At 40.5% G+C, this 21312-nt stretch overlaps 1 protein-coding gene and 1 long non-coding RNA gene across 7 annotated transcripts in view; both read right to left on the bottom strand.

Moving 5' to 3' along the window:
- Positions 1–4977, bottom strand: part of PMFBP1 (polyamine modulated factor 1 binding protein 1) — a 50701-nt gene extending 45724 nt beyond the window's left edge. The window contains exons 1-2 of one of the 6 annotated variants that reach the window (XM_077889175.1): positions 4838–4977; positions 3756–3827 (exon numbers count right to left, since the gene is read on the bottom strand). In XM_077889175.1, coding sequence (XP_077745301.1) covers positions 3756–3806 — 51 coding nt within the window. In that variant the 5' untranslated portion in view covers positions 3807–3827; positions 4838–4977. Of the gene's footprint in view, positions 1–3755; positions 3828–4611; positions 4779–4837 lie in introns of those variants that run through there. The other 5 variants (XM_077889196.1, XM_077889165.1, XM_077889203.1 and 2 more) reach the window with 5 other exon arrangements.
- A 1961-nt stretch (positions 4978–6938) lies between these two features.
- The window catches only part of LOC144308590 (uncharacterized), a 125668-nt gene continuing 111294 nt past the window's right edge, over positions 6939–21312 (bottom strand). The window contains exons 7-8 of the long non-coding RNA XR_013375015.1: positions 12427–12543; positions 6939–7182 (exon numbers count right to left, since the gene is read on the bottom strand). This is a non-coding gene — a long non-coding RNA (uncharacterized LOC144308590). The remainder of the gene's footprint in view (positions 7183–12426; positions 12544–21312) is intronic.

Below are 21312 nucleotides of genomic sequence, written 5' to 3'. Positions count from 1 at the left end.
ACTGCTGCTGTCTCAGCTGATTTATTTCTTCATTTCCATTTAGTACCTGGATTTTTTTTTTTTTTTACCACTTTACAGTTTAATTAGGTTAACGGCATGGCTCTGTCATTAAAAGGATTTCATTATCTCAAAACTCTTCCTCTCTTGCTCCTGTCCCTTGTTCCTCACTTTCAGAAAAATAACAGCGGATGTCAACTGCCCCAAGCATGTAATTACCATTACAACAATTTGCCAGGGACTCTCTTAAGAGAATATGTGTAGAGCAGCTAAAAAAAAAAAAAAAAAAAAAAAAGAAAGAAAGAAAAAAGAAAAAATGGTGTATAGACACTGTTTTCTAACTAGAAAACAAAATCCTTGACCTGACAAGGAGCAGCAGTTTGATTCTAGTGCCTTAAACTCCTTTTCTTGTTGCTGCCACACTGGGAATAGGGAAGAGAGGCTCTCTGGGGACTGAGACCCTAGCGGATCTCCTCCCCTCTTGCCACAGGACTCTTTCTTTGTCATCTATGAGCAGATTAAGTGACAATACAATGCCTGTTCTATGGAAGTGTCAAATGCTCTATACTCTTGCCTTAATGCTGAATACATACATCTTAAAGTGAGGACCATGTTACCAGATTGTTCCATATGGAGCCTGGCACACTGTGGACTCATTAACAAAGTAGCAATGATATACAACTCGAGCCTCTCCAACTTAAAAGCTAAATGCCTTCTTTCTGTCAGGCCAATAAAAAACCCCTCTCCCTCTAGTTTTAGATGTCTTCTGAGTAGAAGCCTGTTTGCCCCCATTCTAATGCACCAACAGGACTTCAGAATTGGATCTTTAATGTAGATGATCTCATCTAATTTGGACATTAGCATTGACTCAGAGTCTCTGAGGCAATTTATTCATTCAGAAAACAAGAGCCTTGAAATAAATAATTCTTTCTTTGAGGATTTCATAAACCAATTGAATAACAAATGTGTTTTGTTGGATGTCAAATGAAATTTGCTTTTGAAATCAAAACCGAACTATTCACTCCTAAAGTCCAAATCATACAGGGGTTTTTATTCATCAGAACAGGCGTGAAAATGTTGTGAGAGTGATGAGGTGATTCCAATGCACAACAAAAAATTTTTCTATAGGTAATCTGTAAGAAGAGGATGTGCTCATTTCAGAACTCCAAGAAATGCAAGTGTTTCTGAGGTTCCAGTAAACCTAATTTCTTGCTAATATCTTGCACAGAGGTCACTGTACACTATTTCTAATCCTATCTACTTTATGAAGGCTAAATTCCAGGCAGATGCCTTTTGAGTATCAATATGTGGCAGGAATTGATTTAATCTGACATTTCATCAATCAAAGCTCTGTAACCAGTACCGGGTCATGAGAGGAGCTGAGAGTCATAATCCTGACCCTCAGGCACCATCTGATCTTGTTCTAGATCTGAAGCCATTAATGAAGGCTGAAATCACAAGCTTCTGCTGCTAGGTGAGTTTTCAGTTACGTAAGCCATGCACTCAGATACCCCAGTTTTGCTTATACGAAGTTGGGACCTGGTCACTGCTTGAAGGCATGTGACATCAGCAGCAGCTGCCAACTGCAGGCAAAATGGTGAGTGCTGGTATCACAGTTGTAATCATGATAGTTACTGGAAAATAGATTGTTTACTGAAGCAAATTTTGTGTATTGATTCAATGGGTCTTTTTCAAGGAGCATGTCTTCTAGAATACACATTTCCAAAGATGGGAAGAAATTTTGCTCTAGACTTCAAAGTATTGACAGATATGTCTCGTGCTTCTTCTTGGAGGAAGCTGATGTTAAACTGAGGCTTGTGATTCAGAAGCACTTTAGAAGTCAAGAGCGTTACAAAGATTTAAGATGGCAGCATTCCATCAAGGATTTGGCACTCGAACAAGAAGACTTGAGTGTAAGTTTCCAGAGTAATTTTGGAGTCAACCAATAACACCATAAAGATCATCATCTTTGGGAGATTATCTTTTTTTATCTGAGGATAAAGACAAATCTTTAACAAACAATGGAAAACCCACTTTTAACCACTACCACCATTCAACATGTATCAATTTCTCATGAGAGGTAGATTTTCAAAAGCATAAAACCTTAAAAATTATCATTGCTTCAGGAATTTTTACATTTTACTTGTGTAATAGGAGTTTACAGTTATCTACAGTAATTTCAAGTACTGTTATTACTATTATTAACTTTATTCCTGAGTTTACTTTTCTATCGAAAAAAACATTGTAGTTTTTTATTATTTAAATGGGAATTAATGGGCACTTATACAAGGTTTGCCTGTGAGCAAAAAATTTTGGAACCAATTTTGTTCATCTAGTGAAGAATGAGCATATTTTATTGTGCTCTAAATTCTTTAAAAATTGGCACACTACATAAATAGATGGTTTAGGATACACATGGCATATGGCAGAGGTCAGCCACCTATGGAATATGGGCTGATTTTTATTGGCACTTGGAAAGTTTCTACATACTTTTCTCCATCATATCTTTGGAGAAATTATTTTACCAGAAAATAAGCTCTGGAGAGCACAGAACTTTGTTTTGTTCACTGCTTTATCCTCAGTCCCTAAAACAATGTCTGGCACATTGAAGGTGGTCCAAAGATATCAATTGAATAAGGAAATGCCCTTCTATAATATCCATCCCAGATCCTTGTTCCCTGCAGAACATACAGCAAATCCTGTACAGCTACCTCCAGTAATCCAGCAGGAAAGGAGCTGAAACACCTCTTTTAGAAACTGTTCATCTCCTGATAGAAGGTCTGTTAAAAGTATATGTTATACACTTTTATGTGTATAACACATACACATAATGTATGTGTTTTGTGTATGGGACACTCCTACAATAATCTAAACATCCCCCTTAAATGCTTTCTGGAACAAGTCAGGGAATAGGTAAACACAGTTTGACCAAAATATTAGACTAATGAAAACACTCTATTTCCATATCATTCCAGATCAAGAGACAATGTTGGCAACAATAGTTACTATCTTTTAAATGTTTCCTGTGTCCCAAGAACTAGTATTTTACATGTGGTATCTTACTTAAACCTCGTGGCAAACAGTTGAAATGGGTGCTAATTATTCATATTTTCTAGGTAAGGGAAAGAAAGCTCAGAGAAGGTAAGTAACCTGCCCAGTATTATACTGCTATTAGATATGGACCCCGACCCACCTAACTCAAGTCTGGGCTCCTTAAATGCTATCGTCTGTTGTCTACCTCTCTTTGTGATATTCTGGGATGCTTATTACTAGAATTTTTAAAAATTTTTAATTATTTTTTTTATTGGAGTTCAATTTACCAACATATAGCATAACACCCAGTGCTCATCCCGCCAAGTGCCCCCCTCAGTGCCCACCACCCAGCCACCCCAACTTTCCCTCCCACCTCCCTTTCCACCACCCCTTGTTCATTTCCTAGAGTTAGATGTCTCTCATGTTTTGTCACCCTCACTGATATTTTCACTCATTTTCTCTCCTTTCTCCTCTATTCCCTTTTACTAATTTTTATATTCCTTAAATGAATGAGACCATATAATGTTTGTCCTTCTCGACTGACTTATTTCACTCAGCATAATACCCTCCAGTTCCATCCATGTCAAAGCAAATGGTGGGTATTTGTCATTTCTAATGGCTGAGTAATATTCCTTATTACTAGAATTTTGAATCATGAAACTTGAAAAGAAGTTCATTGTAACACAGAGTCAACTCCATGCGTGTAGGAGACTTAGGAGACTTACTTCATCTTTCATTTCCTTGGCACCTCTCATTTCTCCTTTAAGCTTTAGCATTTTCTGAGCTTTGTTATAAACCTGCAAAAGTCCAAGAATTTAAGATGGTAAAAGTAGAAATGAGCCTGACCCTTTAAAAATTTCCCATCTGGATGTGTGCTTTCAGCAGAGAGCTTGGCGAAACTTCCCAAACCCTTAACAATACCTACTTGTCTGTCCATCTGTGTTTTCAAAAGTGTGTTAACACCTTCACCAGAAAGACAGAACCAAGGGATTACATCTTTTTCCAAAAACCAACACTTGGTAGACTAAATTGTTTCTGAATTCACAGTTTCTTGGAAAGCAAAAGTTCTGGGATGATCTTACTTTCTATGTTAAGTATTCAATGGCTCTTTTATAGTTAACATTATGCGCTAATTATGAACCAGACAGAATGTGCACAACCTACCTTCATTTGCAGGGTAATCCTAGGAAGTAGACATTATTAGTAATCTTGTTTTACAGAGGAAGAAACTGAAGTCCAGAGAAGGCAAGAGACTTACCCAGGGTCACACAGACTGTCTTACTACTCCTTGAGGAGCTGCCATTAATTTATAACTGTTGCTTTGGAAATATCTGATGATATAGGGTTTTTTTTTTAAGTATCAGGTTACTATAATGTTGGTGCTTGTAAAGTTATGAAACTTGTTGAGTGCTGAGAATTATCTATATAAAAAGTCTCAGGGAAAACCAAAGATTGTTGCACAGGTATGTGTGTAAGTATAGGATGATGTATTTCAGGTCATAATGCACTGACTTATTAAAGTAATCTAATTTATTATGTTTTTCACTCTAAGGCTAGAGGAAATTTCCACCAGGCACTTACCTGCAGAATAGTTCCAAGAATGAGAAGCTATCAAAATACTCATTCTTTGCAATGAACCACATGCCCCACCCCTAATATAAGCCAAGAGGAAGAAAGAATCCTAGTGAGACATGGAATTTGGAATGTTTTATGGGGTTGTGTTCTGATGTGCTGCATGGGTGTTTACCCTCTTTAGTCTTTGCACACAGAGATGCATTATGGGAGTGGGGATGTAGCTCAGGCTTACTCAGGTGGGAGAGGCCAGGTGATGTTGCAGTAACAAACAACTCCCAAATCTCAGGGACTTAAAGCCATGAAAGTTTCTCACTGTGCCACATGTCCTTTATGAGTCAGCTGGGGCTGCTCTTCATTGTCCTTTGCTGGTAGAACTTCATCTACTATGTTGCCTGTTGCCATGGCAGCAGAGAGGGAACACACGGGTTCTTAAAGTGGAAGTGACACACTTCACCTCTGCTCACATTTCATTGGCCAAAACAAGTCATACAGCTATGCCTGACTTCTTCCTTTATCCTTTAAAGGAAATGTTGGTGAATGTCACAAATGACTTCCACACTGGGTGTCTTAGCTGGTCGTACTACGATAACAAAATATCACAAACTGGGTAGCTTATGAACAATAGAAATTTCTCACAGTTCTGGAGGCTGAGAAATCCCTGATTAAGTTGCCAGAAGATTGGAGACAGCTGTGTTTTCTTTGTTTGTTTTTTTTTTGTTTTTGTGGGTTTTTTTGTTTGTTTGTTTTTGTTTTTGCTGTGACTTTACAGGGCTGTAAGGGAAAGGGAGTGATCTGTAGCCTCTTTATAAGGGAACTAATCCCATTCATGAGGGCTCCATCTTTTGAACTATCACCTCCCAAAGTTCTCACTTCCTAATATCATGATTTTGGGGATTAGAATTTCAACACATGAATTTTGGGGGGACATAAACATTTAATCTACAGCACTAGGCAAATGAGAAGATTAAAAATAGTGTGGCATAAAAACACTACACTGGGCTCTAGGCCACCAAGCTTCTAAACCTGGTTCAGCACCTAAATTAAGGACTGGCCTTTGGAAAGAAAAGTGCTCATGTCTCCCAAACTTTGTTTCTGGTTCTATAAATTGGAGTGGAGGTAGGGGGTTGTATGAAATGACCATTGTCTTTTTTAGCACCGAGGCTTATTGACTCAGTATTCTACTTTGATGCACATCCTTCTTTAGTAGGAACCATGAACTCAGCCCAAGCATCACACAAAAGTTGGAATGGAACAAATCTAACCTTGAGAATAATATTCCTCTACAGGAAGACCCACAGGATAGTCCTGAGATGACTCTTAAATCAAGTGAAATGTTATCCCAAAGACGGAAAAATGACTATCCAGATTGTGATGGTTTCATCAACTAGGGAGTTATACAGCTAACAGTTATAAGGGCCAAGTGTTTGGAAGGAAAAGTGGAAGGCAGAGGCTCTCATATTTGCATGAAAAGACATTGGACTTCACTAAGTAAAATAAGTGAGAGGAAAAAAAAAAAAAAGAACTAAATTGTGTTCCATGAAGGAGACATGGGAATTCTAGGAGTCATTAACAGCAGCAGTGGGCAATTTGGAAGTGCTTACGATGAAAAAAATAGAAGGGTTATGATAAATTTTCAATGCATTTGACAGTAATGTTTGTCAGATGGACAAGGAAGAGTGTTTTGAGGGAACCTCAAACGCTTTGTAAAACAGTCATGTGAGCCTACATGACGCTCTCTGAGCAGTGCGGTGGGACCAATATTTTGTAGATGGGAGAACTCTTTACAGAGGGAGGGGCTCTCTATTTGATCCGTGGATACCGATCTCTGAGTCCAGGACTTGAATGTCTTCTCTCTTCTCAAACCCTTCTTCTGCATCTTCTGTGATGCTGTCTCCTGCATCTCTTTTGAGACTTCACTTCCTCATGCCTCATCTCTTCCACTGGCATATCCAATCCTGCTGCATCTGCCCAGAGAACTGATTTCTTGTATTCAAAAGTACTGCTCCTTTCTTCCCCCAGCAGGCCTTCCCTTGGTGACAGCTGTGACCAGAAAAGCAAACAAATATATGAAAAAACAATTGTTGTGAAGATAAACTTGGTCAGATAATCTAGTGATGTTTGTGCCTCCTGGTAGGCCTCAGCTCATACTCAGAGCACCTTATAGATTCCCAGGAGACACCTAGCACTGTATCTCACATGAGTGACTAGTTTAGCAGGTATGGACTCAGCTCTGCAAAGAAAAAGTAACTTTTTTATTACTCAACCTGGTTACTGAGCACCATTTTCACCAAATGGCAGAAAGCGGAATCTTAGTTATTTCTGAGAAAGCACCATCATTTTCAGGTTAAAAATAAATCAGCTCGTGATTATCTCCACCTTTTTAAAGAGAAAACTTGAATTCTGGGGTCCTAGGTTGAATTCTGGCATCAGAGGTGGCTCTGGTCCACCATCATGGGTATCTCTCCCAGATGGAGTGTGTTGGGATGTCTATCCCGGTCAGCAGCCTTCAAGTACTGCATCTTCCTCATCCTGTGCACTTTTGGGCTACTGGCCCTCTTTCATTCTCCAAGGATGTTCCTAATGTAGAGAGAGAGACACACACACGTTAGATGAGTCTCAGGCCCTCTCTTAGACTCACCCTAATATCACCCTGCGTTTTGCCTAAAAAGGTATTGAGAAGAAGGGTATAGAATTCTAATATCTTGCTGACTTTCCTGCCTCTCCCCCCCCATTCCTGCTACTTATCAAAAGTATCTTCTGCCCCTGGTTTGCTGAGCCTATCTGGGATTCTATTGCTTCCCCGACCCTTGCCTACTTCTTCAATCTTTCTGGGGTCTAATTCTTTTGCTAATGCTCAAATTACCCTCTCCTTCCTCTTTTCTAACTCATAGAGGCTTTGTTTAGGGTTTGGGAGAGGAAGGAAAAAGAATACAAGTGAATAAGTTCAATGAAGTACAGGTAGAGTGGGCAGGATGGAAAACACATGTTAGTGTCTCATACACTATCTACCCACATAAGGCGACACTGTAGCTATAACCACAGACTGTAAATGCGGGCTTTCCCTAAGGAACTGGTAACTAACTGCCTGGGTATATGGATGGACTACTAGCCTTAGAAAAATGAACTTCTGGTTGTAAGATAAATAAGACTGGGGATATAATGTACAGCATGATGACTATAGTTGTCAGTGCTGTATGATCTGTTCGAAAGTTGAGAGTAAATCCTAAATGTTTTCATCACAAGGAAAAAAGCATTTTTTTTTGTTTTGGTATCTATATGAGATGTTAACTATGTTTATTATGGTAATCATTTCATAATATATGTAAATCAAGTCATTATGTTATACACAGTAAGCTTATACAGTGCTGTATGTCAATTATATCTCAATAACACTGGAAAATTTGTTAAGAAATAAAGTTAAAGTTATCCCTGAAAAAAAAAATAAAGTTATCCCTGGGGGTTAGTCAAAATCCGTAGATTTACCTACACTCAGCCATAAATCTTTCTTTTACTCTTTTTTTTTTTCTTTCTTTTACTCTTGTTGAGTTTTAGATTTTTCTCCAATGTCCTTCCTCCTACCAATGAAAAAGATGTGATGAATTCTAGGGCTCTTAATTATTGAAATAATGATATGATGTTCAATGTTTCCTCTATTTTTAAAAATATGTGAGTACCATGAATTGCAACAATTATTACTGCAGTGTTGTAATAGGGATTTTATATTTCCTTTATTCCTTCTACATTCATTCATTGGAATTCTTCATAAAGAAGAGTTGGACCTTCTCCCCCATTTGTTTGTTTATTTATATCCATATGAACTCATGGCTATCTGTTTTATTCTACGGGTTATAATCTAATATCATTGTTTATTTTGTTGCTCAAATGTTCCAACTTTAGCCATTGGGCTCCCTTTTGGTTTGGATCCTATATCTTTTTTTTTTTAATTTTTTTCTTTTTTTTAAAAGATTTATTTATTTGAGAGGGGGGGGGGGAATCAAGTGTTGGAGGGAGGAGAGGGGCCTGAGCGTGGAACCAGGCTTAGGGCTCTATCCCAGGACCCTGAGATCATAACCTGAGCCAAAATTAAGAGTCGGCCACTTAACTGACTGAGCCATCCAGGAGACTCAGCTCCTGTGTCCTTTCAGCAAGGCCCCATCCTCTCTTGAGCACTTCCTTACTTTTGGCATTTCAAAATGCTCCAGGTTCATCTTGCACCTTCCTTGCCCCAGGCATATCTTTATAGAGTCAGGCAGGGTTCACATTTTGACTTAAGTTATGTGACCTTGGGCAGGTTACCTTCTCTGAGTCTCAGTTTTCTCACTTGGAAAAAACTGGAATAGTAGTACCTACCTTACGGGGTTGTTATGGGGATTTAAAAAATTATACATATATAAAAGGGGTAATATTTTTAAAAAACTTAATGGCCTGTTCTCCTTTGTCCTTTTTAGCATCAAATCTGCTTTTTTTTTTTTTTTTTTTTTTTTTTAGTTGCCCCAGGCTGCCTTCCTGGTACTATGCAACAAGATTCTTGCCTTGAGAAAAGCTTTTCTAAATTCCTTTACCTTCTCTCCCCATGTTAGCCTCCTCTACCTTCTTTCAGATTTCAAAGTGTTCAATGAAAAAGGCAAGGCCTTTTGGAGGCAATGTTTTTAGCTGGCATTTGCTTGAATGCCTGCTCTCCAGCAGGAGAGGAGTTAAATACTTTGGGATAACTTCAGCATGGAACTGCCAAGTCTCTTAGGTTCAGCTCAGCAATCAAACTGCATAACCTAATAGAGCCCCTGGTGCTACGGGAAACACAAGACACTGATTTATATTTTAATATCAGTAATTTCCACAAGAGCAACATTTCTGAGTGTCATTTTACAATTTCTGTCAAATGCCAGCTCAGTTTTTCTTAATTCTGTTTATTGTGTCTGAATTTGCAACCTCATCCGCAATGCAGATTCTTGGCTCCCAGGAGAAAAGAACATTTTCATCTTTCTCTGGAATGGGAGGGATGGGGATAGAAGCAGAAACAGGCCTATAAAATAATTGGAAATGTAAACGAAGTACTGTTTATTAAGAATGGTTACCAAGTACTTTTATTTAAAAAAGAAATGGGGTGGGGGTGAGGGGACCAGTTCTGGACAAAATGCAAAAAATGACGCACAAAAGTAGGTGCTTGAGGTCCAAACTGGAATCTTTCCTTCCAGAATGGAGAACTGTTCTGTACACTGCAAAACTGAGAAGAGAGAACCAATATGGGGAATACTGGACCACATTTACTGTAAGTAAGATGGTTGCTATGGCCATTAGCACTGCAGCAGGTTATAAAGTGCTTTGGGATCCTTAAGGATCAAAGGTGCATGGCTACATAAATGCCAGATGTTGCTATTAGGAAGAAGGAGCCTGGTGCTCTCCTGTGTTCTTTGAACATCTCATAAAAGTAAGAACAAAGCTGGTGCTGTTGGCACCAAACCCCATCTACTCAGTGTGCTGAGGGGGTGGGAGTGCTTCCTGAGGCTCCTGGCTGCACATGTTGCCCTTGAACACCCAGTGTTGTCCACCCATTCTCTGCAGGGCCTGCAGCTCCAGTTTCTACCTCAGTCCTTTTCCAGACCATAATGAGCAACCTCCTGTAAGAGCTCCACATAATGCTCCTCTTTGAGGCCTGAAATGCAGCTTTGGCTGGAGAGGATCACTCCTTTTCTTGTTACAGAAAGCCAGCCAAGAGTCTGAAGCAGGGCACCCGTAACTAGCGAGGCCGCTCAGGCCTTTCCCAAACAGGAATGCTGTCCTCTGTAACCCTTTTTGCCAAAGCCACAGCTCCCTTAGGTCACAGCCAGCCCCCAAACCGTTTGCTAAGACCCGGTGCTTTTCTCCAGCATCCTTCAGTTCCAAGCACTCCAAATCCAAGAGCATGTCTCACTGCCAAACCTCTGGCGGAAGCTGTGTTGGGCTTCTCAGCGGAGCTATCGACCACATTGACTGAAGCGGCAGCAGCGTGTTTCTCCCCGTCCGAAAGGGTAAAAATAACAGGAACAAGTTGTCGGAAATGAAATTTCAATTCATCCACGCCCTTTCTACACTTCTACTGCGACTCCCAAGCAGGGATCAATAGTGTTTAGACAGCCAAGAAGATTTTTTCCCCTCTTAAAGCACCAGATCAATAGTGGAAAAAAAAAAAAAAAAAGAAGAAGAAGAAGAAGAAGAAAAAAAAAAGAAAAAAAAGGAAAAAAATCCTCCAGCCCTCTGTATGTGTTGTAGTAAATGTGAACAAATCAGAGGCCTTCGGCTAAGTGGACTGAGTGAAGGCAGCAGCAGCCCGGCACTTCCTAACTGAACCCAGCAACCCCGCAGGTGGCAAGGAGGGAGAAGGGCCTCCGGGCTCGGGGTGCACTCTGGGCCCCCACAGTTCCTGTAACAAGGACGCTGTGAAGGGAATTTCCACCTCCAAAAGGAAGGGAAGGGATGAAACTTTCCTGGGCGTGTTGTAGCATACACGTGTGACTTAAAAAAAAAAAAAAAATCAGAAATGCCCAATTGGGACCATTCATGGAAGAGCATTTTGTCGGAAGACAGCTTGGGCTGTGGGGTACTCCCTACTTTCTCTCCATTTTATCTTTTGCTTTTTATTTTAATTTAATTTATTAATTAATTATTTTTTAGAAAGAGAGGAGAGGGGAAGGGCAGAGGGAGAGGAAGAGAGAGAATCTTAAGCAGGTTCCCCGCCCAGCCCCAGCCTGCAGGCGGAGCTCAAACCCACAACCCTGAAATCACGACTTGAGCTGAAATCTAGAGTCCAATGCTTAAGCAGCTGACCCAGACAGGTGCCCCATCTTTTGCTTCTTAAATTTTTAAAAAAGATTTTGTTTATTTAGGTAAGAGAGGGAGAGAGAGAGAGAGAGAGAGCACAGTCATCAGGACCCGAGGCCGCTGCTTAACCAACTTAGCCACCCAGGCGTCCTTGCTTGTTTAAATTTTTATTTATTTTTTTAATTAAAGTGCTCAGCTCCGTAGGGCTTTTTCTTGTTACTTCATGCTATTTATTCCCAGATGCTGTTCAGCTCTCAGACACCTCTACCTGGGAAGATCCTGAAGGCTGAATTTCTGTCAGAGGTCATTTCTTCCACTCACCTGGTTTCCTCCTTTGTCCTCACTGATCTCGGAGGCCTATTCTAGCTCATCCTCTTAATCCCATTATTCATGAGAGGAAGAAACTGGGTCAAAGCTCAATTCTGATTTTCCTCAAATGATTTACCCACACTCAACTTCTCCTCCCACTATGACAATTTCTGCATTTTATTACATCTCTTTCCCCCCTACCAGAGACAAATAATACAGTGTGCAGATATTCACATGGATAGTCTAGTCATTAGAGTGGCTTTCAAATCTGGTCCTTCTGCTTCAAAAAGCAGGCAACCAGCGGATTACAGCTCTAATTATGGCATGAGAAGCTGAATACTTCTGAAGTGGTTTGTCACAAAACAGTTCCTTAATTTCACCTGGAAAAGCCAAACCAAGGACTCAAAAGATTGCCACATAGCTGGTGCTACTTTGTGGGATTAAAAACTTCATGTTGCAAGATCCAGGGTGAACTGCTATGGACATGTGTACATCAGCCTTTATCATAAAAGACTTTTGTTATTCTTATGATTGTTATATTAATTTCTGCAACGAATTAGGATTCTGTTTGAAATAAAGCATTGGCTAAAGCTGGTACAGAAGCATATAAAAGAGAGAGCAGGTCAGCCTGTACCAGTTTAGATAATACAGTCTTTTGTAGTAGGTTTAGTTAAATAAATTCCTATAATCCTAGATAAAAGAAATGATTCTTACCGATTATGTTATAAACAGAAGTTTCTCTGGAATCACTTCCTGTCTCTTATGAGCCCATATTTCCAACCAGACCTGTTCCGGTTACAGTTACAGTCACTGGCATATCTCAAAGGTATCCTAGGAGAGAGATATACCTCAGTCATTTCAAATAGTCAAGAGCTCAGGTGATAGTAGAAAAAGTCCCCTCAATAGATATTTCCAAGAGAAATAGAGACTATAAATATTAATTTATTCAGTAATTAAAAAGTGCAAAGAACCCAGTATGCATTAGATGAAGCAGAAATGAACAATGACAAATGTAACTACAAGAATACTGGTGCCATAAAATAGCCCCCTTTCCTCCCATAGGGGCTTCACGCAGTGAGTGGCCTAGTGACAGCAACCTTTCTCTTTCTAATGATTTCTCTTATTAGCATTTTAAAAGTTTAACAATTTGAATATGTAATGTAGTCAAGCAGTTCCAAAGTGTGAAAAGGCATGGGACTGGGTTTCCATTTGCCCCTCACTACTGTCCCTTCCTGCTCCTCCTCTTTCTACTCCTCCTCCTCCTCCTCCTTCTTTTTTTTAGAGGGAGGTAGGGAGGAGCAGAGGGAGAGAGAATCTTAAGCAGGCTTCCATGCCCAGTGCAGAGCCCGATCTTACAACCCTGAAACCATGACCTGAGCCGAAATCAAGAGTTGGATGCTTAACCTACTGAGCCACCCAGACACCCTTGCCTCTCACTTCTTGCCTCTACCCCTCCTGTCTCTGTTCCATGCCCTGTGAGGTGTACCTGTGGGCCTGTCAACCAGCTCACTTTGCCCTCTGGTCTCTGGTTGGTTTGACCGATGTGGAGCACCAGCAGGAGGTCAGAGGGAGGGCGGGCTATGCCATACTTGCATATATGCCCTCAGATCTGGCCCTGGCAGGTCCTCAGCAGTAACTGAGGCTGGGATCACACTTCTGTCAGGGGGGCTTTCAAGCAGCTGCTCTGCTGCCCATTTCAGGTAGGTTTGCTTCACCCCTGGCCCTTGAAGTCTGGGGATGGTCAAGGTCTACTCTTACTCTGCCTGGGCATTGCATTATAACATGTATGTTCCTCACACTCTGCCCACACCTTTATACCTGGTTCCTTTATAAAGCATCCCATGAATTACTCAGCTTGAGCATACCATCTGCTTCCTGCTGGGACCCTGATTAATGAGGTAAATGGTGGAAAGTTCCATTAGCTGGGGACTTTAGTTGCATTAGTTTCCTAGGGCTGGTATAACAAAGTACTTCAAATTGGGTGGTTAAACACTAGAAATTTATTGCCTCGGAGTTCTGGAGGCTGGGAGTCTGAGATCAAGGTGTGGGCAGGGTTGGTTCCTTCTAAGGAGGACTGGGAGGAAGAATCTGTTCTGTGCCTCTCACCCAGCTTCTGTAAGTTTGCCTGCACCACTCCCATTTCAGCCTTCATTTTCACATGGCATTCTCCCTGTGTGCATGTCTGTCTCCATATTCCCCTTTTATAAGGACACCAGTCATATTGGATTAGGGGCCCATCCTACACCAGTATGACCTCAACTTATCTAATTACATCTGCAATGACCCTATTTCCAATAGGTCATATTCTCAGGTACTGGGGGTTAGGACTTCAGCCTATGAATTGTGGGGGACACAATTCAACCTGTAACAGCATTTAAATATGCTCAAGTATCTTCTATTATACCAAAAAATAAAAATAAAAATAAAGCCTCTCCTGACCTCTACCTATTGTCTGCTCTTTCCTTCCCATTGCTCCCCACTCATCTCTTATGAATAAATTGTTTGCATTTGCAATCTCTTTATTTTTCCTTCACCACTGTCCTCCTGCCTCCACCCCACTCCCCTGCCAGTGGCAGCAACTCTGATTGGCCAAGGTCATACTTTTGTTGTCAGATCCAATGGGGTTTTTTTTTGGTCTTTATTGCATTTGACAAACTTGACACCAGTGGCTACTTCTGCCTTCTAGAAACACTTTCTGTCCTTGGTTTCTGAGAACTGCTCAGTTTTCCCTCTGCTTTTCTGACTGCTTCTAAATTTCTCTGGAAAGTAAAGTACCTCTTTTGCCCTGAAATGGGCCCCAAGGCTCTCCCTTGTCTTTTCCTTCCCTTTCTCATTCTACATCTTCTCTGATCTATTCTATCCATTGTCCTGATTTCAGTTATGGCACATATGAGGTTGCTCCCACAACAAAGTCTCTAGCACTGATTTCCATTTGAAGCTCCAGATCTATATATGCAACTGCTTATCTAGACAGCTATTCTTGATTGTTCTACAGATTTCTGCAGTTCAGCATCTCCAAAACTAAACTCATAATCCTCTACTCCAAACCAGTTACTCCTCCTATGTCACTTATTTTATTTACTTAACAAACACATAAGGCATGTATTTGTGCCAGGCACTATTCTGGGCATGTCACTATTAACTCATGTAATCTGCATAACGACTCTATGAATAGGTATTCTGGTTATCTTCATTATAGATGAGAAAATGAGGCACAGAGAGATTAAGTAACTTACCCAAGACTACAGAGCAGTAAGGTGTAAAGCAGGGATTCAAAGTTAGGTAGCCCAACTCTGTACTACCTGGAGTCTGTGCTCTGAACCTCTGTTACAAGTTGCCTCAATGAAAGGTACCACAAGCCCATCTGTTGAAGCCCAGAAATGCTAGCATCATCTTGAATCTTCTTTCCTTGTCCCCCTCCCTTTCAACTCCCAGTCCTCTCATCCCACCCCTCACCAAGACCTGCCTGTTGTATCTTCTAAATAAATCTTTTAATTGGCCCTCTTCTCTTATCCCCAATGACCCTGCCTATTCCTCCAGCAATTAGAGATATGATCATGTTATAGACTTGTCTAAAACCTTTCAATAATTCTTCACCATTCTCATGATAGAAAGATTCCTAAAATGGCTTATGAGACCCTCCTTGATCTGTGTCCTGCTTTCCTGACCCTTCTTGCCCTTCCTCATATTCCCCACTGTACCTTTATTGAACTATTCTCAGTTTCTCAGACCTATCCTGAATCTTTTGCCCATGCTGCTTGAGCTACATGTATCATTTCTTTTTCTCCTCCCATCACCCTTGGGGTAACTCCAGCTGATGCCTCAGGACTCAGGGTAAATACAATTTTCTCTACAAAGCCTTCTCTGGGTCCCAAAGCCTGAGTGTTTCCTCCAAGCATGTGGTCCTACTCTTATCCCCTGAACATCCCCAGCAAGGCAGTCATCACATGATATTAGAACTGTAAGTGTACTTATCTGTATTTCTCTCCATACTGTAAACTCCATGGGTCAATAAACTATATTTTTCTTGTTCACCCTCTTAAGTGAGTAGACAAGTACCTGGCATATAGTAGCTGCTCAGTAATATTTACAGAAAGAATAAAGAGCCAATTAACTATTTTATAGTGGGAAATCACTGTCATGGAGGCTGGAATACTTGCAGTCCACATGTCCAACACACTCTCTGACTAACATTAGAAACCAAAGAGATTTTGGGTGACAGAATCAGAACTAAGGACACTTAGAGAGTGTAGTGTTGAATGGCAACTGGGTGGGACAGCATCATGTAACTGTCTCAGATAGCAAAGGTTTCACCAACGGGCTGGTACTGTCAATCTGTTGGCCAAGGTTCCCTCTCTCTTAGACATCCCTAGGAGGGGTCCAGACATCATTCCCCTTGTGACTATGTTTTTCTCCTCCCTCTCCATCATGAGATTCATAAGCTTTTTCCTTAAGTAGGATACTCTGGAATAGTCAGGTCTTCAGATCTGAGAGCTAATCTGTCTCTCTAAGAGGACTTGGTATGGTTCCACTCTCTTAGAACAATCTTTCTCTCATTTACAAGTTCCAAGGGAAGCCCCTTATAATCTACTATGAACTGGCAGCCTATCCCAAAGGGTTACTGTAGTTCAGAGGTGTAATGTATCAATTTTCTTTGGAACAATCAAAAAAGACTTTCTGGAGATAGTTGCATTTGATTTTACCTTTGATTCTGATAAGGGCAGATGGCTGTATTATGGGATACTGGGGAGAAATGAGAACTTCCAATTAGAGCTAGAAGAGTCGGGGAGGCAGGGTTGTGAAAAGCTTTAGATGGTAGAATGTAGAGTCTGGAATTTATCTAGAAACAGTGGGGAGGCAACTGGGAGCAACAGAGAGGCAATTTTGAGTGGGGAATGATATCTCAAGAATTGCTTCAGGTAGATTAGCCTGGCTCCTGTGTATAGGATACAAGGTGGACAAAGGTAGGAAGAACAGGAGACGGCCCAGAGAGTTAGACAAGAATTAGGAGATGACTCTTCTCAAACAAAAACAGCCAGCTGAACAGAGGCAATAGATAAGAAATCTGTTTCTGTAATTTGTCACTACGGTAGTATAATATTATATCCAAATACATAAACACATACTGAAGTTTATTAAACACTGATAAAAGCAAACAAATAAAAAAAACCTTCATTTCTGAAGAAATATTTACTAAAATGAAGCCTGGCTGGGGTGAGATTTTAAATGGCCCCATTGGGGCAGTATGGTATTTCTTAAATGGTTTATTTTCTTCAGTCACTAGGTGAGTCTACAGATTAGATCTGGTTACAGTGGGCTCCAAGAACTGTCCACATTCAACTGGGTTAGGTTAAAGCAGTCTGAGATACTAGTCAAGTAATGGAGACTTGGAAACCTTTCTGAGCTACACATCTGTTGTAGTGGGATCCACCCTGTACCCTGTAGGATTATTTGCCCAACATTTTATTTATAACCCGAAAGGGGTGAGGTGAGGTGAAGGTATAGGGGTGGGAGGTAGGGAATGGGCAGGTAGACTATTTTTACCAAAACTCATTTGTATTTCAGTTTTTTCCTGTAGCCATTCTCCAGTGATCCAGTCAGGGAGGGAAGGGAGAGTGTGGTGGTTACATATGGGCGCTGCTATTGTTATGTTGGAAAATACTTTTTGATGAACAGTCATTTCCTTCCACTGCCAGAGGGTGTTGATAATGAGCAAATTACCTTTTACTCCCTCTGGTGTGGATGTGAAATTGGCTGTTAATAGAGTTGCTAATGCTACTGGGTTAGCATGTGATTGTTCTATTTTAAGCCAATTTAAGGTATATTTGGGGAGTAGCCAATCAGACATCTTGCTAAGAATATGGGCCCAATGCAGCATTTAATATCAAGAAACCTGCCTCACCCACAGATGTGGCTGTGAGCGGAAAGTGCTGAACATGCCATCATTAACATGAAATGTTTTAATACAATGTCTTTTTTTCCTTTGTAGGTACAAGAATGGTCTCATTAGGCAAATACCAAATGTTTGCAACATAGGATGGGACCCATTTCAAACCCCAATAATATAGAATGCTATCAGCCAATGATGTACTTTGTTTAATCTAACAATGGGTTAATATCGGTCATTTCATTACTGCTTGTTATGCAGTGAAAGCTTACTAGAAAATGAAATGTTCAGAAATTAGTTGAAAGGAGCAAAAAAGGTGAGAGATTTTACTGAGTTATATGCTCGATTGGGCTAATTAAAGGCACAGATGCATTAGTAGGTTATGGGAACATCTTTGATTTCTAAAGATGCTTGCCTAGAGGGGGGTGGTGTATTCTATCCTACATGGCATTGTGAGCCTCAAGGGAAGGGAGCACATAGCCTTTCTCTCTTACCTCTCTTTCTCTCCCTGGCCCTCTGCCTATAGCGCCTATTGCCACCTGGCACCTGGTGGCTGAAATGAGTGAATTACTTGGGAAAGTTTCTTGATTAAATACGATATTCTTGAACAAAGCACTGTTGATTTGTGATTTTTGTGTTTTATTGGCTTTTCTTGTTTTAAATATAAAGCTCATTAAGTACACACAAAGGAGGAAATAAGTGAAGGATGGAAAATAAAACTTAATTGATGTGATACATAAAGGTACTATGTGTGCCATTCTGGTTTGGATTAATTGGGCTTGGCACTACTATGGCTCTTGTCACCTGATCAGTTTACGGGGCTGAAGAAATTGTAGGAATGGAAAGTGCTGGTGCCTAACAATGCCCCACCCTTACCCACTGCCAAAATGTCTCCCAAGGAAATTCTAGGCTCATGATTTCTGAGTTGCTAGAAAGATCAGTGGCTGTGGAAAACTCATCCTTTTTTGATCCATCTTCTGCTCATTCAACAAATATTTGCTGAGTGCTGCCTTGTGCCAGGCTGGAATCTAGAAGTGAGTGGGACAGGGTCCCTGACCAAGGGAGCTCAGAGAATAATGGGAGATATCTATCTAAAAACAATATATAGTGATAAGTAGGCTGGTAAGGGGTGAGATTAAAAGTTTCAGCATTTAGGAAGTACTTTTAGAGTTGACTCCCCCCCTCCCGCCCCACCCTAAACAAACACACATGGTACTACTTACTTACAGTGTTTCAGGCACTGTTCTAAAGACTTTAAAAATACTAATTCATTACTGCATCTGGGTGGCTCATTTGGTTAAATGTCCAACTCTTGATTTTGGCTCAGGTCATGATCTCAGGGTGGTAGGCTAGAGCCCAGAATTGGGCTCGGTGGCTAGTGAGGAATTTGTTCAGATTCTCCCATTCCCTCTCCTTCTGCCCCTCTCTCTGCTCTTTGTCTCTCAAATAAATGAGTAAATCTTAAAAAAAAAATTAACTCATTAATTCTCATAACAATTTTTAGAGGCAGATACTATTATTATCTTCATGCTATAGTTGAGGAAATTAAGGCACAGAGAGGTTAAATAACTTGCCAAAGGTCACATAGCTCATCAGTGCACAGTCACGATTTGAACCCCCACCGTCTGGCTTCAGAGTCCATGCCCTCAGCCACTACATACTGCCTTCCTTTTAATACAGTCCGTGGAAGATGAGGGGGATTTAAGCAGATGAAAGAAGGGGAATGTGTGACATGAGTATTCCAGGGTCAGCATTCCAGGCAAAGGGAAAAGCTTGTCCAAGAGTCTCCCTGTATGATTCCATGTGGCACACGAGAAAAATTCCTAGTGGTCAGAGTAGTGGGATAAGTGAGGGTGCTGTTTGGGGTGTGAATGCCAACATGGGGGGGGATGGGCAGAGAAGGGAGCTGGCTAGGAGGGTTGAGAAGGTTCCTACAGAAAGGAAGCCAGTAAAGAGACTTCTGTAAAGGGGAGAAGGCAGAGAAATGATAGTGGGGTCCATGGTGTGTAGCTGCTACAAAAGTTTAAGTATGATGAGGAAAATCAGGCCATTTTTTTGGAGAGCAGGAGGCCACTGCTGACCTTTGCAACCTTGCAGCTAGAACAAAGGACTGAAATTACCCACAGTTGACAAGAAAAATCTAGGAGGAGAGTAGTGTGAATGCTTTTCTAGAAGTTTTATAGTAAAGGCAAGAGGAGAGAGAGAGGAAAGGGGACAGAAGGGAAGCTAGTGAGCTTCGCTAAGGATCAGAGATGGGGAAAGCAGAGTGAGGGGTGAGAGGTGGAGTGGAGGAAGCATCCTAGATGAATAAGTTTGAGGTTTGGAATTTCTCCCCTGGAAACCTCAAACTGAAGTCGTCTCTGGAGAACAACTTATTCTATTATTCTTTTAATTAATTAATAAGTATTATTAATTGGTATTTTATTATTGTTAATTATTATGATGATTTTTCAGGCAGTGGAACATACATATAGAGGATCAGATGCTATTTAATACAGGGGGCTTTATAAAACATCCTAGGCTATGAGGACTTGGAGAGAAGGAGTTGTGTGTCCCCAGCAGAGTGCCAGGTGGAGAGCAGGTTCTCAGAATGTGTTTGTTGAATGAATAAATGGGTTTTATTTATATTTTTATTGTGAATATTATAAAAAAAGAATATGGCACTGATTTTAAAACACTCGGAAACACAGTCATAAAAACTAACATTTTATGGACTGCAAGTCATTTTATGGAAATGTTGCAAATACATATATCCATCCTGCCTGAGGCCTTGAAGTAATAGGACCATTATAGGATTTCTCATTGGGTCATCAAAAAAGTTTCTGATCTCATATTCCTGCTACTTTACAGACAGAATCTGTATTTTATTAAAGGTAGGAAAAATAAATTGTTCTTGAAGCATAGGGTATAAAGGTGTTAAGAAAATGTAAAACAATTTTACTAGTGTCTTGATTACTAATTTAGATAGATGTTTATTCTCAAAATGTTCCAGAATTGCCTTTCTTTTTCCAGAAAGGTCAGGCATATGCCACTAAAAATACATTTAGTGCATTTGAGAATATTTTCAAGTGATTTATTGGGGTAATGTATGGACTATTTATTTAAATATATCTCTTATTTCCAGTAATGCCACAACCTCATTAGAAACGACTTGGCTCATTGCTTAAGCAAAATGATTTCACTATTTAGGACTTCTCCTTTAAAAATAGGCTATTTTCCTCTAACCATTTACCAGAATTTGGGATCTATTTTTAGAAAAGATGAGTAAGGTCATAGCCCTGAGCCTTAGGAAATTCTTCTAGAATTTGTGTCTGTTGTACATTCTGGTTCATTTTTTTTCTCCCATCTTGATTCTCCAGAGTGGAGAGAATTCTCCACTGAAGGTGTGAGGGCACAGTCTTTTCTCTGGGGGAATGTAGAATCCTCTGGAGAGGCTCTGTTCTGTGTTTTCAGTGGCAGGCACCCAGTCAGTAAAGTATGGGGGCTGGTTTTAGCAGTGAGAAATTGCTTGTGTTCTTTGGGGACATCAGAGCACTATTTGATGTATTAGCAAATAAAATTTGCTAACTAGTGAGTGTGCAATGCATAATCACCTCTCTGTGGCTGATATATTCAGATGCTTAGAACACATACGTAGGCTATGAAGCAGAACAATAAAATGATGATATGTGGATGATATGTGGGATCCTTTTGGGATCTCAAACATTTCTGGT

The sequence above is a fragment of the Canis aureus genome, chromosome 3 (assembly GCF_053574225.1).
Source record: "Canis aureus isolate CA01 chromosome 3, VMU_Caureus_v.1.0, whole genome shotgun sequence".
NCBI classification, from domain to species: domain Eukaryota; kingdom Metazoa; phylum Chordata; class Mammalia; order Carnivora; family Canidae; genus Canis; species Canis aureus.
Note: the sequence above shows the minus strand (reverse complement) of the source record. Positions and strands in the feature narration are given on the sequence as shown.